The sequence below is a fragment of the Camelus dromedarius genome, chromosome 32 (genome assembly GCF_036321535.1).
Source record: "Camelus dromedarius isolate mCamDro1 chromosome 32, mCamDro1.pat, whole genome shotgun sequence".
NCBI classification, from domain to species: Eukaryota; Metazoa; Chordata; class Mammalia; order Artiodactyla; family Camelidae; genus Camelus; species Camelus dromedarius.
The window spans coordinates 6,404,452-6,426,484 of NC_087467.1; the positions used below are offsets into that span (position 1 = coordinate 6,404,452).

Consider the following 22,033-nt stretch of genomic DNA (forward strand, 5'->3'; position numbering starts at 1 on the left):
TAATCTCATCAACATATAATAATACTTTACAAATATTAATTTCTTGGTTTGGACAAATTTGCCACGGTTATGTAATATGTTAACATTATGGGAAACTGGGTAAAGGGTATTTGGGAAATATCAGTGCTTTATTTTCAACCTTCTGGAAGTTAAAAAATCATCTCAACATGAACAGTTAAAAAAAAACCTGGAAAAGAATAAAACTATCACTTGAAAAACATAATCTAATAAATATCAGAATGGCTGACCGTATGGGCGTATTCCACAGTGGTTTCACTTTCTGTGCACATCTCTCACTTTTTTGTGTGAACTGCTTTATTCAGACTCACAGCAATCAGAAATATTAAACAATTCTAGATGTAGGCTAAACATAACTTGATGTTAGTTGACATAATTAATAATTATTTTCTCTACTGTAATGAGTTCAAAAGATTGTGATATAGTGTAAGATGATCTAAAAGGGCATTTGCCCAAAAGACACTAAACATCCAGGAAGTTGTCATTAAAAACAACGTATAAAACAGTTGTCAATCCACAGTAATCTTAATATTAATTTAAGCATATTTGATTTTTTTAAAAACTTAGACTGTAAACACCATGTGTGTAATTAAACTATACAGGAAATTTTCCTATCCCCAAGTAGCCTCATCAAGAAGAGTGGCTCAAATTCAAAAGCATTTGCAGTTACTGCTGGTGAGTCACCTGCAGCCCCCTTTTTTTGTGTGTGATTGTGAGTGAAGATGGTCAAAGCTATGGTGGTTCCTTCAAAAGATTTTAAGGCCTCAGTGCAGCCCTGTTTCTCTGAAGGACCGGCTGGCAGGGACAACAGCCGCTCTTACCCAGCGTCATCCTGGAAGCCTTCTAACTCGTCGCGCTGCTCGGCCAGCGTGGCCTCCAAGTCCAGGTAGGTGCCGTTGTGGGAGAGCTGCAGCGTGCAGTCGTCCAGCTGCAAGAGAAAGAGCCCGTTAGGCCCAGCCTGCTCCCGGATTTGCACGGAGAGATCACTTCACGTTGCCCTCATGCATTGTTTAAAATGCAGCATTATTCCGAAAATTGGATCAGAACTGGAAGAGGAAGCATGTTAGTACAAATAGATTGGACACAAATTGCATAATTGATAGACAGAAATGGCACCTGCTGAGGAAATGGCATTGACAGGGCCCAAAAGACATGGGCGGGGTTGATGCCACTTTGCACTCGGGGGCGTCCAGGAGAAGCCAAGGATTTGGGGAGTGGAAACCAAGATCACAAGGCCAATGTGTCCATGGATTCAGAGACCAAGAGTTCAAAAGACAAATTTGGTGGGGAAAACATGCTGTCTCCTTTGACCCAGTAAGAAGCCTACTAATTCAGGTCCTGCCTGGCACATTGCAATTAATAGCTGCTCGATAAAAAGGGCCCCTCCTACATCGTTGGTGGGGATGTAATTTGGTGCAGCCACTATGGAGGACAGTACGGAAGTTCCTTAAAAAACTAAAAATAGAGTTATCCTATGATCCAGCAACCCCACTCCTGGGCATGTATCTGGAGGAAATTCTAATTTGAAAAGATACATGCACCCCAATGTTACACAGACATAGAAAACAAATTTATGACTGCTAAAAGGGAAGGGGCGGGAGGAGGGATAAATCAGGAGTTTAAGATTAGCAGGTACAAACAACTATATATAAAATAGATAAACAACCAGGTCCTACTGTATAGCACAGGGAACTATATTCAATAACTTGTAATATACTATAATGAAAAAGAATATATATATACACATGTATAACCGAATCACTATGCTGTACACCAGAAACTAACACAACATGGCAAATCAACTATACTTCAATTTTAAAAATTCTTGCTCATGAAATATTTTTATAATTGAACTGAAAAAAAAACCATTCTCCATCTGAATGGCAACATATCCAAATTACAACACACCAAATAGGACATTAGGTCTCTTTGTTACTAATTTCATTTTTAGAAAATTTACTTAACAAATACTTATATGATGTTAATTATGTTCCGTTCATAATTCTAACCATGTTACATCGTTTGATTCTCACATGAACCCTATTCATTTCTGTTGCTAGCCCCCTTTTACAGAGGAGGAAACTGAGGCACAGAGAGAGACTAAGGTACTTGCCCAATGTCACAGCTGGTAAATGGTGGAGCTGGAATCTGGATACAGGTCATGTAAATCAAGGTCACATTCTCAATCACAACGCTCTGCATCCTTTCTAAGGTCAGAGACCATCAAAGACGTTTACAAAATGCAGCTTCTGTCATCTGAGTGTTCTGGTGTGGTCAAGGTAATGCCACATGTTTGCCAACCCCATTCCCTTTCCCTCTGGGAACAGAGACCACACATCCCAGGCCTATAGTTGGGCTACTGCTGTGTAACTGAGTACTGACCGCTGGAATATCAGTGAAAGGGAAGAAGGCTCCCGACAGACCTGGCCACACACCCTCGCACAACTGTCCACCTTTCTTCTCAGGCCTGTGGCCAGATGCAGAGGAGCCAGAGAGGATCCCAAAGCCTGGAAACCAGCAGACCCGGGACAGGAGGAGCTCAGGTTCCTGAATCACTGCATGCAAGCGAGCACTTTGCTGCCCAGCCTCCACTGGCCCATCCCAGACGATGACAAGAACAAGACGTGAGCCTCTGCCAGAGTATGTCCTTAAGGTTCTGAGGTTGTTTCAATGAGCCAGCACTACATGACATTTAGAATAATCAATACACTTAAAAATACAGGAAAGTAATTTTACCAAAGATAAACATTATGAGCTCATCCAAACGTATCAGTAACTTCATGCTTGATTTCTCAGGCTGTAAGTGTGGCTTTTATTATTTATCCACTTGGTGAGTTAAGGCTTTTATTCCAAAATACCAGAAGGTTGGAGAGAATGGAGGCAAATACGTGGCTACTTTAAAACATCTAGGTAAATGCCGGATAATCCTCCCGCTGTAAGTGAGATTTCAAACAAGGAATTAGTCTCCTTTGATAGAAAAGCTTTGCTTATTACCCTCAACAAGAGAATCGTACTCTGTCAGCTTGTCTGGAACCAGCATTGATAACAAGTGGCTAATTCTCGCAGAGACCCCGCCGTTCCGTGTTTCTGGTTATCCTCACCAGAATGAAAGGAATTTGTTCTTTATTATTTGTAAGAAATACCTAGTTAAATCATTTGAAGGGGTTAATCCTATTTGATTCACTTGTTTTATTTCTCTAATAACCAACTAGTAAAGGCGTGCTGGTCAGGGTCGACATTCTTGACTGGCATTTTACAGATGGTTATCTGATCTGTGAAACCAGGAACCAAACAGGCCAAACACCCTGTACCGTGGTACCAGAGGTGCGCCCAGGGTTTGGGGGGAACACCTAGGGGAACTGGCTCCCCAAAAGCAGCAGACAGGAGGGATTTCCTGCAAAAGGCATCCTCCTGGGCCAAGGGTCTCCTGTAGGCTGAAATCAGACTTTATCATCCCTCACTGGAAACTTCCATTAGAAACTGAACCTGTTACCATGTACACTGGACCATGCATAGAGCTGACATCACTACAGATCATTCTTGCTTTTACCTCCCACTGACATTTTCAACTAATAAAGCTTACTTGGTCTGTTCCATTGATATTATTAATCTTTCTGCTTATTTTTAATCCCATATATAATCTACAGACTAGAAGACAGGAATAATGAAAGCCCTTTAAAGCATAACAATTTAGTTTGCTTCCGCCCCTGCAAATGTGGGAGCCCAGAGAAGGAAGCTTTTGGATGAGAGTTTCTGCTTCCCTCTCCAGGAGGTCCGAGGTAACCCGAGGCTGTGGTCCACACTCAGGCCAGACAGAGAGAACCCAGTCAGAGAGGAAGCACTGCTCCGGGGTGGAGAGAGACAGCTTGTGCACGTGTGTGTGGTACACATACTCCCACTGTGGCCGGTTTCAAGCTACCAACGTGAAGTCACTGAGCATGGAGCTAAAAAACACAGAGGCAGACAAGACTCAAGAGACCGAAGTGACCTCCCAAGCAGAGGCAAAAGTAAAACGTACTAAAACCGTTAGGAAGCAACCTGTTTTGAGTATTTTTTTAACTGAAGTATAGTTGATTTACAACATTGTTAGTTTCAGGTGTACAGCAAAATGATTCGGTTTTATACATATATTGTTTCGAGTACTTTTACCTTTGTTCTAATATCACTTTTATTCATTACACGTTTATACAGGATAATTTAATTTTTAATAATGACTACATTGAACACCTCGTTCACAATATTCCTGAGATTTATCGATTGGCCTTCTCGAGCCGCCAGGCGTCCAGCACACACTGCTCCTGGCCCTCGAAAATCATTAATTAGAGGCGCCTAATTGGAGAAGAGCAGGGAGTGGACGAAAAGCAGAGCGACCCTGTCCTGGGCTTTCGGTCCTCACTGCCCCCCCATCACCCTATGCTCTCCTTACTTGGGGCAGAGGTGGATTCCTGGGGGCCACCAGTAAGCCCATCCTTACAGGCAACCATGGGTATTTGCCACATTATCTCCACCCCATACCTTCTGATTTTATTCCCAGCCACCAGGGCGAGTATCTGGTTTGCCTCAACATGCCCACCCCGCACCAAGTTTCCGTCTCCATGCGCTCCCGCCAGCCCCAGATCACAACAGGAAGCCCACCATCTCCCCAGCTTCTGACAACAGTGTCCCAAACCTGAGCAGGACTGCCTGCTCTCATCATCCCTCTCCTCACATTCAAGGCATCATTAACTACTGCCATTTCCATAGCGATTTTAACAAAATTATATGTCAGGCATGGGCTGGGCACCAAGGAACACATACACACTTCCTTTCCTCAAAGATCATTTTTGTCAAGTAAGCATGACCTGCCAACAGAACAAGAAGAGAATAACAAGCCATCCAAATCAGCCGTCAAAATGTGTGGACGTTCATCCTCAGTTATATTCCTTCTGCTATAATTAGAAGCCATGGCCTCGGAGACCCAGGCATCTTCCCTAAAGCTGCCCCAGCCCCCGCCCCTGCCAGGAGGAAGGCTGCCATTACTTCCATGGCCAGGTGTCAGGACCCTGCCTCCCTAATTAACATTTGGGCAATGTGTGCTGGCAAGTCGTTCAACTAAAACCGAAACGATGACTCTGCGCCTTTTATTCCCTCGAGAAGTGTGTGTGAGGTCCTCCCAGTAGGGCTACAGGAAGGGGGTAAGGTCAGACACTGCCCCCTCTTGGCGAGCCGGGCACATGTGCACTAGTGGGCCCCAAGGACGTGGGCAGCCTGTGAAGATGTCAAATGAATCAACACACCCTGCCTGCTCCATTCCACAGCACGAGCCCCGCCATCATCACACCCCAGATGCACACGATTAATATTTAAACCATCACATGAGCCAACGGGTACAAATCCAAGACTTCTCGGCTAGACTGACCCACTGAAACAGTAAAATCCCCTCCATACCCTGGGGTTGGGCATCATTTTTACAAACTGAAAGGTACCCCAAATGCATCCTTCAATCTTGTCAGGGACAACTAAGGAATAGTTACAAAATAATGCAGCAACGCCAACAGGCAGTGAGTGAGTGGAGATTAACCCTAGTCTGGTTACTACAACGGGGTAGATGGAACTATCCAGCCCCTGCCTGCAGAGTGGAGGATTCTAAAGACACCTGCCTGCCAGACCAGCTCCTGACGGGAACCTCAGCTCCTGCGGACACAGAGGCAATCAGATCCCCTCCCTGGGCCTCTCAAGTCAAATGTCTTCCCAAATGACTTAAGGGCCCTGGAATTTACTGACTCTGGTAATCTTCATGTCAGCCCTGATCCCCTGGCCGCATGTCCCCTGTGCTCCTTTCTTGGCTCCAGGTTTGGTGGCCAGGACACTGCCGGGCACTTCAGGACACAGGACAAAGCCAGGAGCCCTGCGGGAAGATAACATTACAGGGCGACCACAGGACAGCAGTTTGGGGAGGCTAGGGACAGTGACAGTCATGGCAGGAGGACCAGGCTGCAGGCTTTAAACCTGTAGCCAGGACCCTGGTGGGGGACAGGGTGCTCAGGAGGGGTCAGTCACAGAGCCACTGGAGGGACCCTTCCAAATACGCTGGAATGTGGTGCTGCTCCTCCAGGTCCAAACCAACCATTAAAATGGGCCCTGGATCTCTGGAGCCATGGAAAGAGCCCTCCACTCCTTGCAGACAGCTTGCCCAAGGTCACTGGGGTTCTTCTGACTGTTCCCACAAAGCCAGTGCATTCAAGAAACGGCAGACACACCATCCTGGGGGAGGAAAAATATCTAAAACAAGGCTGATGTCATGTCTCAACTTATATATTCTTTTCTTTCCTTAATCCAGTGAAGTGGCATGTTCCTGGGGTGGCTTAATGATTATCTGGGTTTGGCAGCAGGTCTAAAGTAATCCTTAGTCTGGGCAATAAAGTTCTGGGGAACTCTGAAATAGATCTCCATGGAACTGTTCTATAAATACACCCGAGGTCTGTCCATTGAGCTAATTTGGGTTCAGAAATGGGAAAATATATGCTGATTTTTTGTGGAAGAAAAAAACTAAAATAGATGTCATTTGCTTATGTCATTTCATCGGTTCCTCTCGTCCCTGCACCCACATCCCTTGCAGTGTAATTTGTGCAGCTCCCTCCATCAAGAGGTGGATTCCTTCTCTGCTCCCGGAACCAGGGCTGGCCTTGCTTCGGTCAATGCAGTAGCAAATGTGACCTGATAGAGACCTGAAAAACCCTTGCTCACTCAGGCTGGCCTCCCTTGTTGCCCCTGGGACTCTGCCAGCACATGAAGACAGCTGGGTTAGCCGGCCTCCAGGATCCCTGGGTGTACCTGCTGCTGTCCTCTGTCCCCGGTGGAGGTCTTGGGCTCCGGAAGGGGCAGGGCCCTGCCGACAGCCCGCCCACTGCCACACACTGGGTGAGGCCAGTCTGGGTCACCAAGCTTCCAGATGACCCACCAGCAGACGGCAGACACAGGAGAGAGCCAGCAGTTATTACACTGGCCCAAAGCAGAACTGCCCAGGAGACCCATAGATTGGTGAGCAACATCTGATGGTTGTTGCTTTCAGTCAATCTCCACTTCCCAGAAGCCTGCCACCTCGACCCGCAGCAGACAGGCAGCACCCCCGGGACTGTAATTCCACACCCAAGTGCTCAGTGCCTGGAAGAGTAGGAGGTGAGGGGCTCACCCCCAAAAGGTGCTCGCTGAACACACCATGACACGACCGGCTCAAGGCAGGACTGCCATCGCATGCCCAGCCCTCAGAGGCCACAGAGCATGCATGCCTGGCCCTGCCCCTTCCGGAGCCCAAGTCCCCCACCAGGGACAGAGGACAGCAGCATTTGCTGGGTGGAAAGGCCTGGAGCCCCAGGGAGGAGGGGAGTGGTCACCCTCAAACCGCTCCCAGGGAGGCGAGAGGCAGCAGGAGGTGAAACTCCCATGAGCTGTGGCTCCAAGTCCCCGAGCGTGTTCCATCGTCCCATCGTACCAAAGTATGAAGACTTGTTCAAAGTAGCAGCTGCAAGCACAGGGCCTTTCAGACTGCACTGGTCACACACCCACGAAGCCAGCCCCGCTCCTGGCTCAGAAATGAAGCCCGGCTGTGGGCCCCTTCTTGTTCTGGGGCCCAGATCACCGTGGGTGCCCTGAGAGCGCCACTCCAGGCTCATCCCAGCTCTCAGAGCGGCCCACAGGCAGTCAGAGCATCAGATGGTCAGTTATGAGAGAGCTGCACTGCTTCCCCTCAAATGGTGCTCCTGCCACCAGGCAGTCAAAGTGGATGGCCACCCTCAGCTTTGTGGTTCCTTCTAAAGCAGCAGTGACTCGAAACTGGGATTAGATGACAAGCAAAACAAGACAGGAAAGAGTGCTTTCCAACCAGCAGGGCCACACACGCCTTTCACAATTCTTAATAAAACCTTCACAAAACCCTGGCTCAGCCATTCAAGCTTCTGTGGCCTATGGTTCCCCCACCCCACATGGGCCACTGCAGAGAAACTGGGTGGAGGTGCCCATGCCGTGGCTGCCCTCAGTCATTTCCTAAGATGGGTGGTGAGGACAGGGCGTTTTCATTATCCTCCAAACCACACATGCCTTCCACGTTCATTCCCTTCATATGGATAATGCATTTCACAATAAAAAGTGAACAGTTTCAGTATGGAGAGTCCTTAAACAACTGAAAATAGAGTTACCCTCCAATCCAGCAATCCCACTCCTGGGCATATACCTGGGGAAACTCGAATTCGAAAAGATATATGCACCCCAATGTTCATAGCAGCACTATTTACAATAGTCAAGATGTGGAAGCAACTTAAATACCCACCAACAGATGATGGATAAAGAAGCTGTGGGGGATGTGTGTGTGTGCATATATATATGTATGTATGTATATGTATATATGTGTGTGTATATATGTATATGTATATATATGTGTGTATGTGTATATATGTACAAACACACACATATATACAGTGGAATACTACTTGGCCATAAAAAAATAAAATAATGCTATTTGCAGCAACATGGATGGGCCTGGAGATCATCATACTATGTGAAGTAAGTCAGAGAGAGATAAATACCATATGATATAACTTATACGTAGAATTGAAAGAAAAAGAACATAAATGAACTTATTTACAAAACAAAGAAAGACTCATAGACATAGAAAACAAACTTATGGTTACCAGAGGGGAGAGGAGGTGGGGAGGGATAAATTGGGAGTTCAGGATTTGCAGATATTAACTACTATATATAAAACAGATAAACAACAAGGTCCCACTGTATAGCACAAGAAACAATATTCAATACCCTCTAATGGCCTATAATGAAAAAGAATATGAAAAGGAATATATATATACACATATGTATGTATGACTGAATCACTATGCTGTACACCAGACATTAACACAACATTGTAAATCAGCTATACCTCAATTTTTGAAAAATGAAGTTTCATATAAAGATGTAATTTTATGTATTTTAAAAATAAAAGCAACACTGGGTCAGTTTCCTGAAGAGAAAGACCAAATGAAATGAATTTACATGGTATCAGAAGAAACTGGTCCTGTTGGCGAGCCCTAATAAATCATCTTTAAACTTCTAGATCTCCAGGGGCCCTTTTAGACTCTTCAGAACAACAGGTATATCATGGGTATTTAATAAATGTTTAAGGGTGAAGTACCAGTGTATTGTTGAGGATCCAGCATGTGTGGGTTATGAAATAATATGAATACATTTACTTTGAAAGCGGTTGGATTTGACTTCCTCAGAAATCTTTAATAAGTTATGTTATTTATGGCCAGCAACCTCAGCGAGAGAAGCAACGTCCTGAAATTGATTTAGGCAGTTTCCAAACCAAGCCCCAGACTTCTATTTAAGTCAACAGAATTGCACAGCTCACCAACCAAAGGCGAGGACCTCTGCCAAATTCTACAGGAAAGAGACAAAGGCAAGGTTTCTCCCATTAAGAGCTTAAAGTGAGCGGGTGTGATAATCCAGTAAATATTTGAGTTATTTTAAAGGACCTTTCTATCATTAAATTGAAAAACCAAAAATGCATTAAACTTCTCTCTTAAAAGGGCTGAGCTGTATTTCCTTGTGCTTACAGGTATCTTTTCCCGTTTTCTGTGTCTCTTCAGTCATGTTGAAAAACAATCAAGCACCAAGTGTCAGGATTATTACTGGCCCATTATTACTCATTCAGATGAATAATCATCTCCTGTGCTGCTTCTCAGTGCCAGGCACTGTGCTACGTCCTAGCGTGACAGGCCAGGTTCCAGGGAGCACTCAAGGCTGTGGATGGGACCAGCCACCAAACAGGGAAATAAGGGGGACAAGGATTTGGTCACCTTGTTGTTTCTGTTCCTATTTCTATTGGGGGAGGAGTGCAGGGATGGGGAGCTGAAGTAGGATGGATTTAAAAGCCCCGACATAGGAGGAGTATGAGTAGTCAAGGTACTAAAAGAAGGCAGCCAAGGGCTCCGGACGGGGAGGCTTCCTGACCACAGCAGATTTTAGACTTGATTCTAAGGCAACGAGAAGCTATGAAATTGGCTGTAAACAGATGCATGCGGGATTAGCTTTGCAGTGTGGGGACAGAAGGGGGAAGACAAATGAAGAGGCCACTGCAGAGGTTAGGGGTGCTTTGAAGGTGGCTTGGACAATGGTGGAAGCAGTGGAAACAGAGAGAAGAAAAGGGAGGGGGGTGATACAGGGAAAGGCGGGGAGGGAGGAAGGAGAAGTCAGAATGACTTGGTGATTGAACACAGAGTTTCTTGCTTGAGCAAATGAATCAACGGTGGAATCATCATTTACCAACAGAAGAAACATTACACAAAAAAGCTGTTGGGGACGGGGAGATAGGATAAAAATTGGAGATTTTTGTTTTTAACATGTTATGTCTAAAACAAGTAGAGGTGTTGAGTAGAGAAATCGATTTGGGGGTTGGGGCATGAATAAAAACACGGCGGTTGAAATCCACAAGTGCAATGGTGAACCTAATAATTACAGCTAACTTTTTGTGACTTGGGGATCTGTAGTGGTGTCCCCCTTTTTCATTCCAGATAGTGAAAAGTTGTGCTTTCCCATGTTTTCTTTAATAGAGGTCCTTTTTCACTTACTAGTCTTTTCAAAAAACCAACACTTGATTGCAATGCTTTTTTTAAGTTTATTTTCTAGCTCATTAATTTCTATTATCTTTATTATTTCCTTCCTTCCACATTCTTTGTGTTAAATATGCTGTCTTTTTTTCTACTGTATAAAATCTAAATATTTTCAGTCTTTCTTCTTTTCAATTATGTGCATTTAAGACAGTAATTTTCCTCTAAGTAAGGTCTAGCTACAGACCACGAGAGCCAATATGCCATGTTTTTATTATCTTCAGTCCAAAATATTGTCTAAATTCCACTGGGATTTCTTCTTTGACCCAGGGGTTATTTAGAAGTATATTACGTAATTTCCAACTATTTAGGAATTTTCTAACATCTCTTTTATTGTTAATTGCTAGCTTAATTTCACTATGGTTAGAAAATATACTTTGTATGATTTCAATTCTTTGAAGTTACTTGCTGCCAAGGATGCACACTCCACAGCTGCAGTGTTTGTTAAATGAGATTCTCAAATCCCCTCTCTCCTCACTGCCCTTAACCTGCTTGCCCTACAGACAGGTGTGTGAATCTCCCAATACAAATGCAAATTTTTCTATTTTTCCTTTTAATTCTGACAATATTTGATTGACGGATTGATTGATTTGTACTTCTTAGTGAAGATACAATTTCCTAGTCTTTTGGCACCGTGAGATTTCCTCCCTATCTCTAGTAACATTTCTTGCCTTAAACATTATGCCGTCTGTTACTAGCACGGACATACCACTTTCTTTGAGTGAGAGCCACGCAGTTTATCTTCTTCCAGACTTTTCCTTACAACATCTGGTACTCATATATTCAAGATGTGTCCCTTGTAAGTAGGATATAGTCTCTTATCCAATCGGACAATCTCAGTTTTTGAACAAAAGTATTTAACAAAGTCTGTTAACCTAAAGTGATTGCTATTGTTTAGGATTTGATCTACATGCTCTAGTTTCCTTTTTCCTTCTTTCTTGGCATCTTTTGATTTAATCTACTATTTTTCATTATTCCATATTTTCTTTCTATTATTCTATTTATTCCTAGTTACATATTCTTTCAGTAATTTAACCTCTAGGTAATCACATGGCTTCCTGACTCAGCAGAACCTACTATGAGTGAGTGCTATCACTTCCCAGGAAATTTCAAGACACTCAACCACTTTATTTTTTTTTAACCCTTGATTTATCATTTCTTATTTCTTTTTTTAAAAAATTTTTTATTGAAGTGTAGTTGATTTACAATGTTAGTGTCAGATGTTCATCAAAGTGATTCGGTTATACATATATATACAAACATACATATATATTTTTTCTTTTTCAGACTCTTTTCCATTTTATGTTATTACAAGAAATTGAATATAGTTCCCTGTGCTACACAGTAGGTCCTTGTTGTTTACCTATTTTATATATAGTAATGTGTGTCTGTTAATCCCCAACCCCTAATTTATCCTTCCCTGCCCTTTCCCCTTTGGTAACCATAGTTTGTTTTCTAGGTCCATGAGTCTGTTTTTGGTTTGTAAATAGAATTTGTATGATTTTTTTTTTAGAGTTCACATATAAGTGATATCATATGGTATTTGTCTTTCTTTTTCTGGCTTACTTCCCTTAGTATGATAATCTCTAGGTCCATCTATGGTGCTGGAAATGGCATTATTTTATTCTTTTTCATGGCTGAGTAGCATTCCATTGTATAAATATACCACAACTTCTTTACCCAGTCATCTGTTGATGGACATTTAGGTTGTTGCCATGTCTTGGCTATTGTAAATAGTGCTGCTATGAATATTGGGCTGCATGTGTCCTTTCAAATTAGAGTTTCCTATGGATATATACCCAGGTGTGGGATTGCTGGATCATAGGGTAAGTCTATTTTTAGTTTTTTGAGGGACTTTCATACTGTCCTCCATAGTGGCTGCACCAGTTTACATTCCCATCAACAGTGTAGGAGGGTTCCTTTTTCTCCAGTATTCATTATTTGTAGACTTTTTAATGGCCATTCTGATTAGTGTGAGGTGACAGACCACTTTAATATGGTCTATACCTTTTGACATACAGAGAAATGTATTTTGGACCCTGTGATACAGTATTATTCTGGCTGCCAATGTTCATTTAAATTTACCCACCTTTTTGCTTTGTTTCTTGTGCCTCATTCCTTCCTGCGTTTCTGTGCTTCCACCTGTGACAATTTCCTTCTGCCTAAAGAACTCTCTTTAGTATTTCTCTAGTGAGAGTCTACTGGCAACAAATTCCCTCAGTTCTTATTTTCTAGAAACATCTCTATTTTACCTCCTTTTTTTTTCTTCAGTAACAGCTTTATTGACATATAATTCCATACCGTACAGTTCACCCATTTAGAGTGTACAATTCCCTGGCCTGTAGTATATTCACAGCATTGTCCATCCATCACCACAATCAATTTTAGAACATTTCCACCACCCCAAAAACAAACCACATATCCACTGGTAGTAACTCCTCATTCCTGCAAACACACCCTCTCTATACCCACAAACCACTGATCTACTTTTTGTCTCTATAGATTTGCCTATTCAGGACACTTCATATAAATGGAATCATACTATATGATTGTGGCTACCTTGTCTCACTGAGTATAAATCTGTCAAGGTTCTTTCATGCTACAGCATTTATTCGTACATCATTCCCCTTATTGCTAAATTATATTTCATTATATGGATGTACCACTTTGACTTACCCATTCATCAGCTGAAGGACACTGGGTTGTTTCTACTTTGGGGCAACTAGGAATAACAGTACTATGAATATTTGTGTACAAGTTTGTGTATAGACATGTGTTTCATTTCTCTTGGGTACTGCACCTCAGAGTAGGATTGCTGGGTCACATGGCACCTCTATGTTTAATATTTCAAGAAACTGCTAGACTGTTTTCCAAAGCAGCTACACCATTTTACCTTCCCACCAGCAATTCATGAGGGCTCCCACTTCTCCTAAACTTTGCAAGTACTTGTTTCCTTTTTGATTATGGCCATCTTAATAAATGTAAGTATCTCATGGTTTCAATTTGCATTTCCCTGATGGCTAACGACTGTGAGCATCTTTTCGTGTATTTATTGGTCATCTGTATATCTTCTACGGAGAAATGTCTTTGCAAAATCTTAGCCCATTTTTAAACTGGGTTATTTATCTTTTTGTCACTGAGTTGTAAGAATCCTTTATATATTGTAGGTACAAGCCCTTTATCAGCTATATGGTTTGCAAAAATATCCTCCCAATCTATGAAGTTGTCTTTTCACTTTCTCAGTGGTGTCTTTTGAAGCACAAAAGCTTTTAATTTTGATGAAGTACAGTTTACCTGTTTTTTTCTTTTGTTGTTTGTGCTTTTGATATCATATCACCTTTAAAGGGTATTTTTTCAGGACACAGAATTCTATAATAGTAGTTATTTTATTGGAGTACAGACATATCTTGAAGATACTGCCCATGGGATCCAGTCTCTTCAACAAATGGTGCTGGGAAAACTGCACAGCTACATGTGAAAGAATGAAGTTAGAACATTTTCTAACACCATATACAAAAATAAACTCAAAATGGATCAAAGGCCTAAATGTAAGACCAGATACTCTAAAACTCCTAGAGGAAAACACAGGCAGAACACACTCTGACATAAATCACAACAATATTTTTTTGAATCCATCTCCTAGAGTAATGGAAATAAAAGCAAAAATAAACAAACAGGACCTAATTAAACTTTAAAGTTTTTTCACGGCAAAGGAAACCATAAGCAAAATGAAAAGACAACCTACAGAATGGGAGAAAATCTTTGCAAGTGAGACGCCCAGCAAGGGATTAATTTCCAAAATATAAAACAGATTATACAGCTCAATATCAAACAAAAACAAACAACCCAATCAAAAAAATGGGCAAAAGACCAAAATAGACATTTCTCCAAAGAAAACATATAGATGGCAAACAGGAACATGAAAAGATGCTCAACATTGCTAATTATTAGAGAAATGCAAATCAAAACCACAATGAGATATCACTTCACACTGGTCAGAAAGGCCATCACCAAAAAGTCTCCAAATAATAAATGCTGGAGAGGGTGTGGAGAAAAGAGAACCCTCCTGCACTGTTGGTGGGGATGTAAATTGGTACAGCCACTGTATGGAAGTTCCTTAAAAACTAAGAATATAGAGTTACTATATGATCCAGAAAACCCACTCCTGGGCATATACCCAGGAAAGACAAAAACTCTAATCAAAAAGATACATGCACCCAATGCTTACAGCAGCACTATTTACAACAGCCAAGACATGGAAGCAACCTAAATGTCTATTGACCGGTGAATGGATAAAGAAGATACACACACACACACACACACACACACACACACACATATGAAAATTAGCCATAAAAAGACTGAAATAATGCCATTTGTAGCAACATGGATGGACATAAAGACTATCATACTTAGTGAAGTAAGTCAGAAAGAGAAAGACAAATATCATATGATACCACTTATATGAGCAATCTAAAAAACTGATACAAATGAACTTATTTACAAAACAGAAATAGACTCACAGTCATAGAAGACAAACTCATGGTTACTGAAGGGGAAAGTGGGGGAAAGAAAAATTAGGAATTTGGATTAACAGATACACACTACTCTATATAAAACAGATAAACAACAAAGAACTACCGTATAGCACTGTGTATTACAAGATATTGAATATCTTGCAATAACCTACAATGGAAAAGAATCTGAAAAAACATCTGTATATAATATATATGTATATAACTGAATCACTTTGTTGTACACCTGAAACACTGTAAATCAACTATACTTCAATTTAAAAACTTTCATTGATAAGCTGACAAGATTGCTTTGAAATTCTCAGTTATAAAGGTAAACATTTTTTTGCTTCCAAACAACAACAAAAAGTACAAAGTACTGCTCAAAAATGCTAACCATCGTGTGACAGTGCAGGGTTGCCACAAACCTTCGATTTGTAAGAAACGTATCTGTGAGGCACAACAAGGCAGAGTGCAACAAAACAAGGTATGCCTGTACTCACAAACTCTCACTCCCTTGTCCTCTGGCACCACAATTAACAGCAACTCAACCCGGATTAGGCTGGCTCCTGAGGCTGTGTCCTTAGCTACAACAGAGTATCTAATGAGGAGGAAAGAAAGGCACAGAAATAAGCCCTCTGCAATTCCAACATTTAGAGATTGCCTCAAAGAAAAGGAGGCTGAAGAGGATCAGCCAGAGGGACCAGAGGAAACCCAGGAGAAGCCGAGGGAGGGAGGGGAGTGTCTTAGGCAGAGCACGCTCAACTGAGGCTGCAACAACTTTCATTTGAAAATAACCAGGCCTAGTGTTCATCAGCTGCTCAGCCCTTCACACAATAAACATTAAAACCTCTGCAGACACGCTGGCACATCCAATCCACACATCCCATCCTTCTAAAAACACCCACAGAGCACCCCGTGTATCCTGCCCACTTGGTGAGGCTGCCAAGGTGAGGCTGAGCAAGACCCTCCTAGACAGCTAAGCCCAGACAGAAGCAGATTCGTTCACTTAAAATGGAACACTGAACAGTTCGAGAAACCATGCGAAAGTGACGGCTCTCGCCGATTCTCTGTAAAATCTGCCAAACTCTTACCTGAAATTTACAGGGGATGTTTACCATATTACTGTTTCATTCTTCAAAAACCCCCATGATTCACTTCCGTTGAAAGAACGGGGGTGTGAAATGTAAAGAAAGCTGTCGACATACGGGAGACTTCGTGTATTACGATCAGAAGGAAGAGCGGGTGAGATGGAGGAAAAGAGAAGACCAGGGAAAGGAGCACCGTATTTCACGCACATGAGCCGCCGATAAAACAGGTCCACCGAGAACACGATTTACGCACACGGTCACCCAGGCCAGCTATGTAATTTGCAAGATCTAGTGCAAACTAAAAATGTGGGGCCCCATGTTCACAAAGCAGGAAAAACTCTTTTTCCTTTCTCAGTGGCCTCTCTTTTGACCTGTCTGGTGGTACTTTCACCTGTGATTTACTAGTGCTTCCTCGAGCTCAGGGGTGCCCACTGGGCTGGTGCAGACCCACACTGGTGCCACTGCCCACCCCCTCAACCGAGCAGGCAGCACGCGCCCACCTGCACCCAGGCCCCTGCTGGGGCCCAGGGCAGTGGAAGTCACCAGGTGGGGCAGGGAGGGCAGCCCACGAAAGCATCCTGGTCCTAGAGAGGCAGAGACAGAGGCAGGCACACCGCACATGCGCAGAGGCTCCAAGCCCCTGGCTCTTGCTCCCGTGTCCCATTAGCCTTCGCTTAACAGGCACAAAATAAATAGTAAAACTAGGAACTTTAAAACTATGACCATAGAGCATTAAATCCCAGGTACAGGGCTCTGTGTGATAACGCTGTTCACACACCAGTGAAACCAGTCCGGGGGCCACCACTTAATGCTGCCTCCTGGGTTCTGGGCTGTGAGCCAGAACCGGCCAGTTGATCGCCTACTCCTCTGATCTGCTGGCATCCCTGCATGGTGGGGCCCATAGAGCGTGACTTGGAATCACAAGGCCCTATTTCCCAGTGCCTCTGCCATCCCTAGTGTAACAGGGAAGAACAAATCTGACTCCATATTGGATCTGTTTATTGACTTTGACTTTGACTTTGTATTCTATTGATTTTGCTACAGGTTAGTCACTAAAAGGATGTTGCCTACAGCTTAACGTATACATAATGGCCCATCTCCAAAACTCCTGCCTCCCATGCCTGAGTATTAAGATAAACTACTTTTGTTTAAGCTCACAGGAAATATCCTGACCAGGACCACCAATGAATGGCTGCAGGAAGGAATTAACACGCCCCCTCTGGAGTCTGGCCAGAACCAGGAAATATATGCAACAACTTATCACCTTTTTTACTCTACATCCTCACCTCCTCTTTTTTGCTCAATGAAAGAAAACTAGCATCTAAACCTGGGCAAGACGGTTCCTTGGGACACTAGTCCACCATCTCCTCGGTCTGCTGGCTTTCCAAATAAAGTCACTACTCCTTGCCCCAACACCTGGTCTCTCGATGGCCTGTTGTGAGGCGAGCAGTATGAGCTCAGACTCAGTAGCATTTGAACAGTGGTTTTTGTTTTTTGTTTTTAACATTTTTTTATTGAGTAATAGTCATTTTACAATGTTGTGTCAAATTCCAGTGTAGAGCACAATTTTTCAGTTATACATGAACATGCATATATTCATTGTCACATTTTTTTTTCACTGTGAGCTACCACAAGATCTTGTATATATTTCCCTGTGCTATACAGTATAATCTTGTTTATCTATTCTACAATTTTAAAATCCCAGTCTGTCGCTTCCCACTCCCCTCCCTCTTGGCAACCACAAGTTTGTATTCTATGTCTATGAGTCTGTTTCTGTTTTGCATTTATGTTCTTTTTTTTTTTTTTAGATTCCACAAATGAGCGATCTCATATGGTATTTTTCTTTCTCCTCCTGGATTACTTCACTTAGAATGACATTCTCCAGGGACATCCATGTTGCTGCAAATGGCATTATGTTGTCAGTTTTTATGGCTGAATAGTATTCCATTGTGTAAATATACCACATCTTCTTTATCCAGTCATCCGTTGATGGGCATTTAGGCTGTCTCCATATCTTGGCTATTGTAAATAGTGCTGCTGTGAACATTGGGGTGCAGGTGTCATCCTGAAGTAGGGTTCCTTCTGGATCTATGCCCAGGAGCAGGATTACTGGGTCATATGGTAAGTCTATTCCTAGTCTTCTGAGCAATCTCCATACTGTTTTCCACAGTGGCTGCAGCAAACTGCATTCCCACCAGCAGTGTAGGAGGTGAACAGTGGTTCTTAAACTTTTGCACACGCTAACCTCCTGGGGAGCTGTCTAAAAGGGAGCTTCCCGGGTCACACTCCAATATTCTAATTCTGATGGTCTGGGTGGGTGGGGCTCAGGACACTCCCCACTTCCCATCATCTCCAGGTGATCTGATGCAGGGGCCTGGGGCCCCATTCTGAGAACAGGTGCCAAAGAGACCTAACTTCAGCTCTGCTAGGGCAGGGCAGAAGTCTCAGAGTAGGCTGCAGACCAAGAGCAGAAACTTGAAGAGGGTTCGGGGAGATGGGGGTTCCAATCTCTTTGGAGCTTTTCCCTCTTCACCCAGTCCTGGTGCTTCCTTCCTACTCTGCCACATTTGTGTGCAGTGTTTTCCATGCCGACAAGTCAGTCTCAGGGTCCAAGTGTGTGGGTATTAACGCGACACTCCAGGGAAGGTCCACTGACTGATATCCTAGGAAAACACACAAACGGGCCAAGAATCCAGTTCCACCTGGCATGTGTGACATGAACACCCAGGAGCAGAAGCCACACCTCAGGGAAGTCCAGCTGGCTGTGACTGTGGACTTCTAGGAAGAGCTTTCAAGAATGCTACAGGGTGAGCCGCCCGCTAGCCAGGAAACCCTGCACACCCCAGTCACTCCAGAGCGTCCCCAGAAATCAGCCCTTGGGAAGAAAAGATTATCAGCCTCTGACACAAGAGGCTGGGCCTCCGGGCCTGGGGCTGCCCCCAAACCAGTGGTGGGATGTGGGGCTAGCCGGTTATGGCATCTGTCAAATGACAGAGACCGGGGACATCAGAGCGCAAATTGGCAGCTCACTGCCATGCTCAGTTTGGCTCACGTGACATTTTATTTTATTTTATCTTTTAACATTTTTTGTTGATTTATAATCATTTTACAGTGTTGTGTCAAATTCCAGCATAGAGCACAATTTTTCAGTTATACATGAATATATATATATATATTCATTGTCACATTTTTTTCTCTGTGAGACATTTTAAAATATATGTTTAGTTGCCAACAGTTAAAAGATTTACATAAAATTCCAAGTTTCCGGCTTCTCTTGAAGATCTAGAAACCTGGGCCCAACCCTTCCAGGCCCAGGAGGCCAGGCGGAAGCAGCGCCCACCCTTTATTTAAGGCATTGCTCTCCAGGCCCCTGGGGCCACCTGCCCACCTGGCTCCTCTCCATTACGCATCTGGATCCTGGCTTGGTGACTCAAAGGTCCTTTATCCTCAAACACTCTCTGATTAAACGTTCAGTTTCTTTATTTAGTGTCAACCATACATAAAACTCATGTTCTTCTCAATAACCACAGGATTTCAAAATCAGCAGAGTATTCTCCTCCACTTCTTTCCCTTAGTAATTCATTAACTTAACTCGGTGACCAGACAGCCCTAGTTCAGTGATCGACTGAAATCCCTCAACAGAACACTCCCTTCTCTCAGGGCTCACTGAGGTTTGTGCCGTCTTTAAGATCCTTAGCGACCCAGGTACCCAAGTCAGCATCCTCTGCCCCGCTCTGTTTCTGCTTTTCTGTCACTATAGAAACAGAAAGCTCCATGGAGAGATGCCTGATGCCCTGGTTAAGAGGGTGCTCAGCGATGATGCCCACGCTCCACCTGGCATGACAAAGTACAGGGCTTGTGAGAGCCGTAATTAAAGACTGGTCCCGACACTTCACCACAACTTTCTCAATCCAATTTTAAAATCCACATGCATCCATGTTTTCCTAAATTACAACCTGTCTATTTTTAATCAAAAAAAAAAAAAAACCCACCACTCTTGCTCCTGAGCAAAGACCACAGGTCTCTTAGACAGACCTTGTCTGGGGCTGCCTCCCAAAGAGCCATACACGGGAGACAGCAAAAGCAGAAACTTTCATTTGTGAGCCATATTTCACTACTTCACTATTCCCTGAAAAACCTCCACATAGATTATCATCCTTAATTAGTGTTTGAGAAGCGTTTGGAGAGAACAAGTCATTGGCTCATCTGAAATCATTCACATTACACAGCAGCAGCCAGGAGCAGGGCTCTCGTCGTAACCAGGTCAGGAGGACTTGGGGGTCCCGTTCACTATGCAGGAGGTGACTTTCTGGAGTCAAAACTACCCATACACGGCTCTAGGTATGTTCTGAGCTCATCTGAAAGTCTAGAGAATCTGACCTTCGATATAAAAGTAACTTTCAATCTAAGATTGTTGAGGATCGAGTTTTAGAATCAATGAAAATTTGAAACAGAGTACATTTTCTGGTGAGTGAAAATCCACTGAAATTCTGAATTTATAGACTATCACCTGTGAGATTCAAATCAGTCTTCAGTCATCTTTTGGGTTCTAGAGATACTTTACAGCTAAAAAGCACACTACAATGTGGGCTTTGACAAAAAGTCAAAATCAAAATTTTTTTCGGGTCCCAGAAGTGGCTGCAGTGGCTCCAGCCACAGGCAGTGGCACATTTGTGACAGGACCTGGCTCGGGTCCCTTTCCAGGTAAAAGGATTCATTTAGGTGTTTCTGGCCAACAGTTCACATCTGCTGTTTTCACAGAGGAGCCTGTGAGCCCGACTGTCTGCTTGTTTTTGTAATTCACCTAAACATGGAGTCGCTCATGGCCGCCACACAGTTTGGTTACACAGAGAGTAATTGTTCCCAGATGTTTAAGAGAAACGCCCTGGCCAGGCTAACCCTGCAGCACCAGATGTGTCTGGTGTATGAACACGTCCTGTGTCCTGTAAGGTTGCCCCCAACACGCAGGCTACCCTCGCAGCAAGATGCCCAGACCATCATGTGCACAAGCATACCTGCTTCTCACACACCTTCATGCTCCCTCTCGGAGGGTGATGGCCAGACAGGTGGGAGCCATTCACGCGTTAGGTGCCCTGTACCTTCAGCGGTGCCGCTCCCTACGGAGCAGAGGAGGTCTGTGAGGAGTGCCCATGTGTCTGCCCACCTGGAGGCTGGGAACAGGGCTGTGTGCAGCGACATCACCATGGAGCAAGCTGGGTGCTTCCCCAAGGCAGGAGGAAACAGCTCTAGCCAAGGTGGACCAAGGGGACAGAGCTGAGAAATGCTGGGCAGGTCTGGAACCTTGACATGAGGACTCCAGGGTCAGAGTTATTTCAACTGGGTGATTCCCGTGTGCATCCGCAAGCCCAGAACGGGGCCGGCAGACTCGCAGGTGCTCCCAAGGCCAAGGAAGGTGGGGACAGGCCTCAGGCACAGCTACGGGAAGACAGGGGCACACAGCCAGGCGTGCTGGGCTGAATGCTTCAGAATGTCTCTCACCAGCTGTCAGGGCCCCTTCCAGGATTAATAAAATCAGCCCCTAGGCTCAGAGCCAGAGTGGCAGGCAGGACAATGCCTTTTATCCCCAAACCCAGCCTCATTCACACTGGAGAATTCTAGCAAAACCTACCTTATCGGTTACAGTTCTCAGGGTCGGTCAGAAAGCAGGTTTTCTGGTCCAGGGCATCCTGACCTTGACTGAGAGGGGCCTGCAGCCACCTCACTAAGCTTCACTGTCCCTCAGGAAAGCCAACCACGTAGGTTTCAGGCT

The 22,033-nt window shown here is 43.8% G+C and overlaps 1 protein-coding gene across 12 annotated transcripts in view; it reads right to left on the reverse strand.

Moving 5' to 3' along the window:
- FHOD3 (formin homology 2 domain containing 3) overlaps positions 1–22,033 on the reverse strand; it is a 411,734-nt gene that overhangs the window by 353,611 nt on the left and 36,090 nt on the right. For all 12 annotated transcript variants that reach the window (XM_064481498.1, XM_064481499.1, XM_064481497.1 and 9 more), the window contains exon 2: positions 840–946. In XM_064481498.1, coding sequence (XP_064337568.1) covers positions 840–946 — 107 coding nt within the window. The remainder of the gene's footprint in view (positions 1–839; positions 947–22,033) is intronic.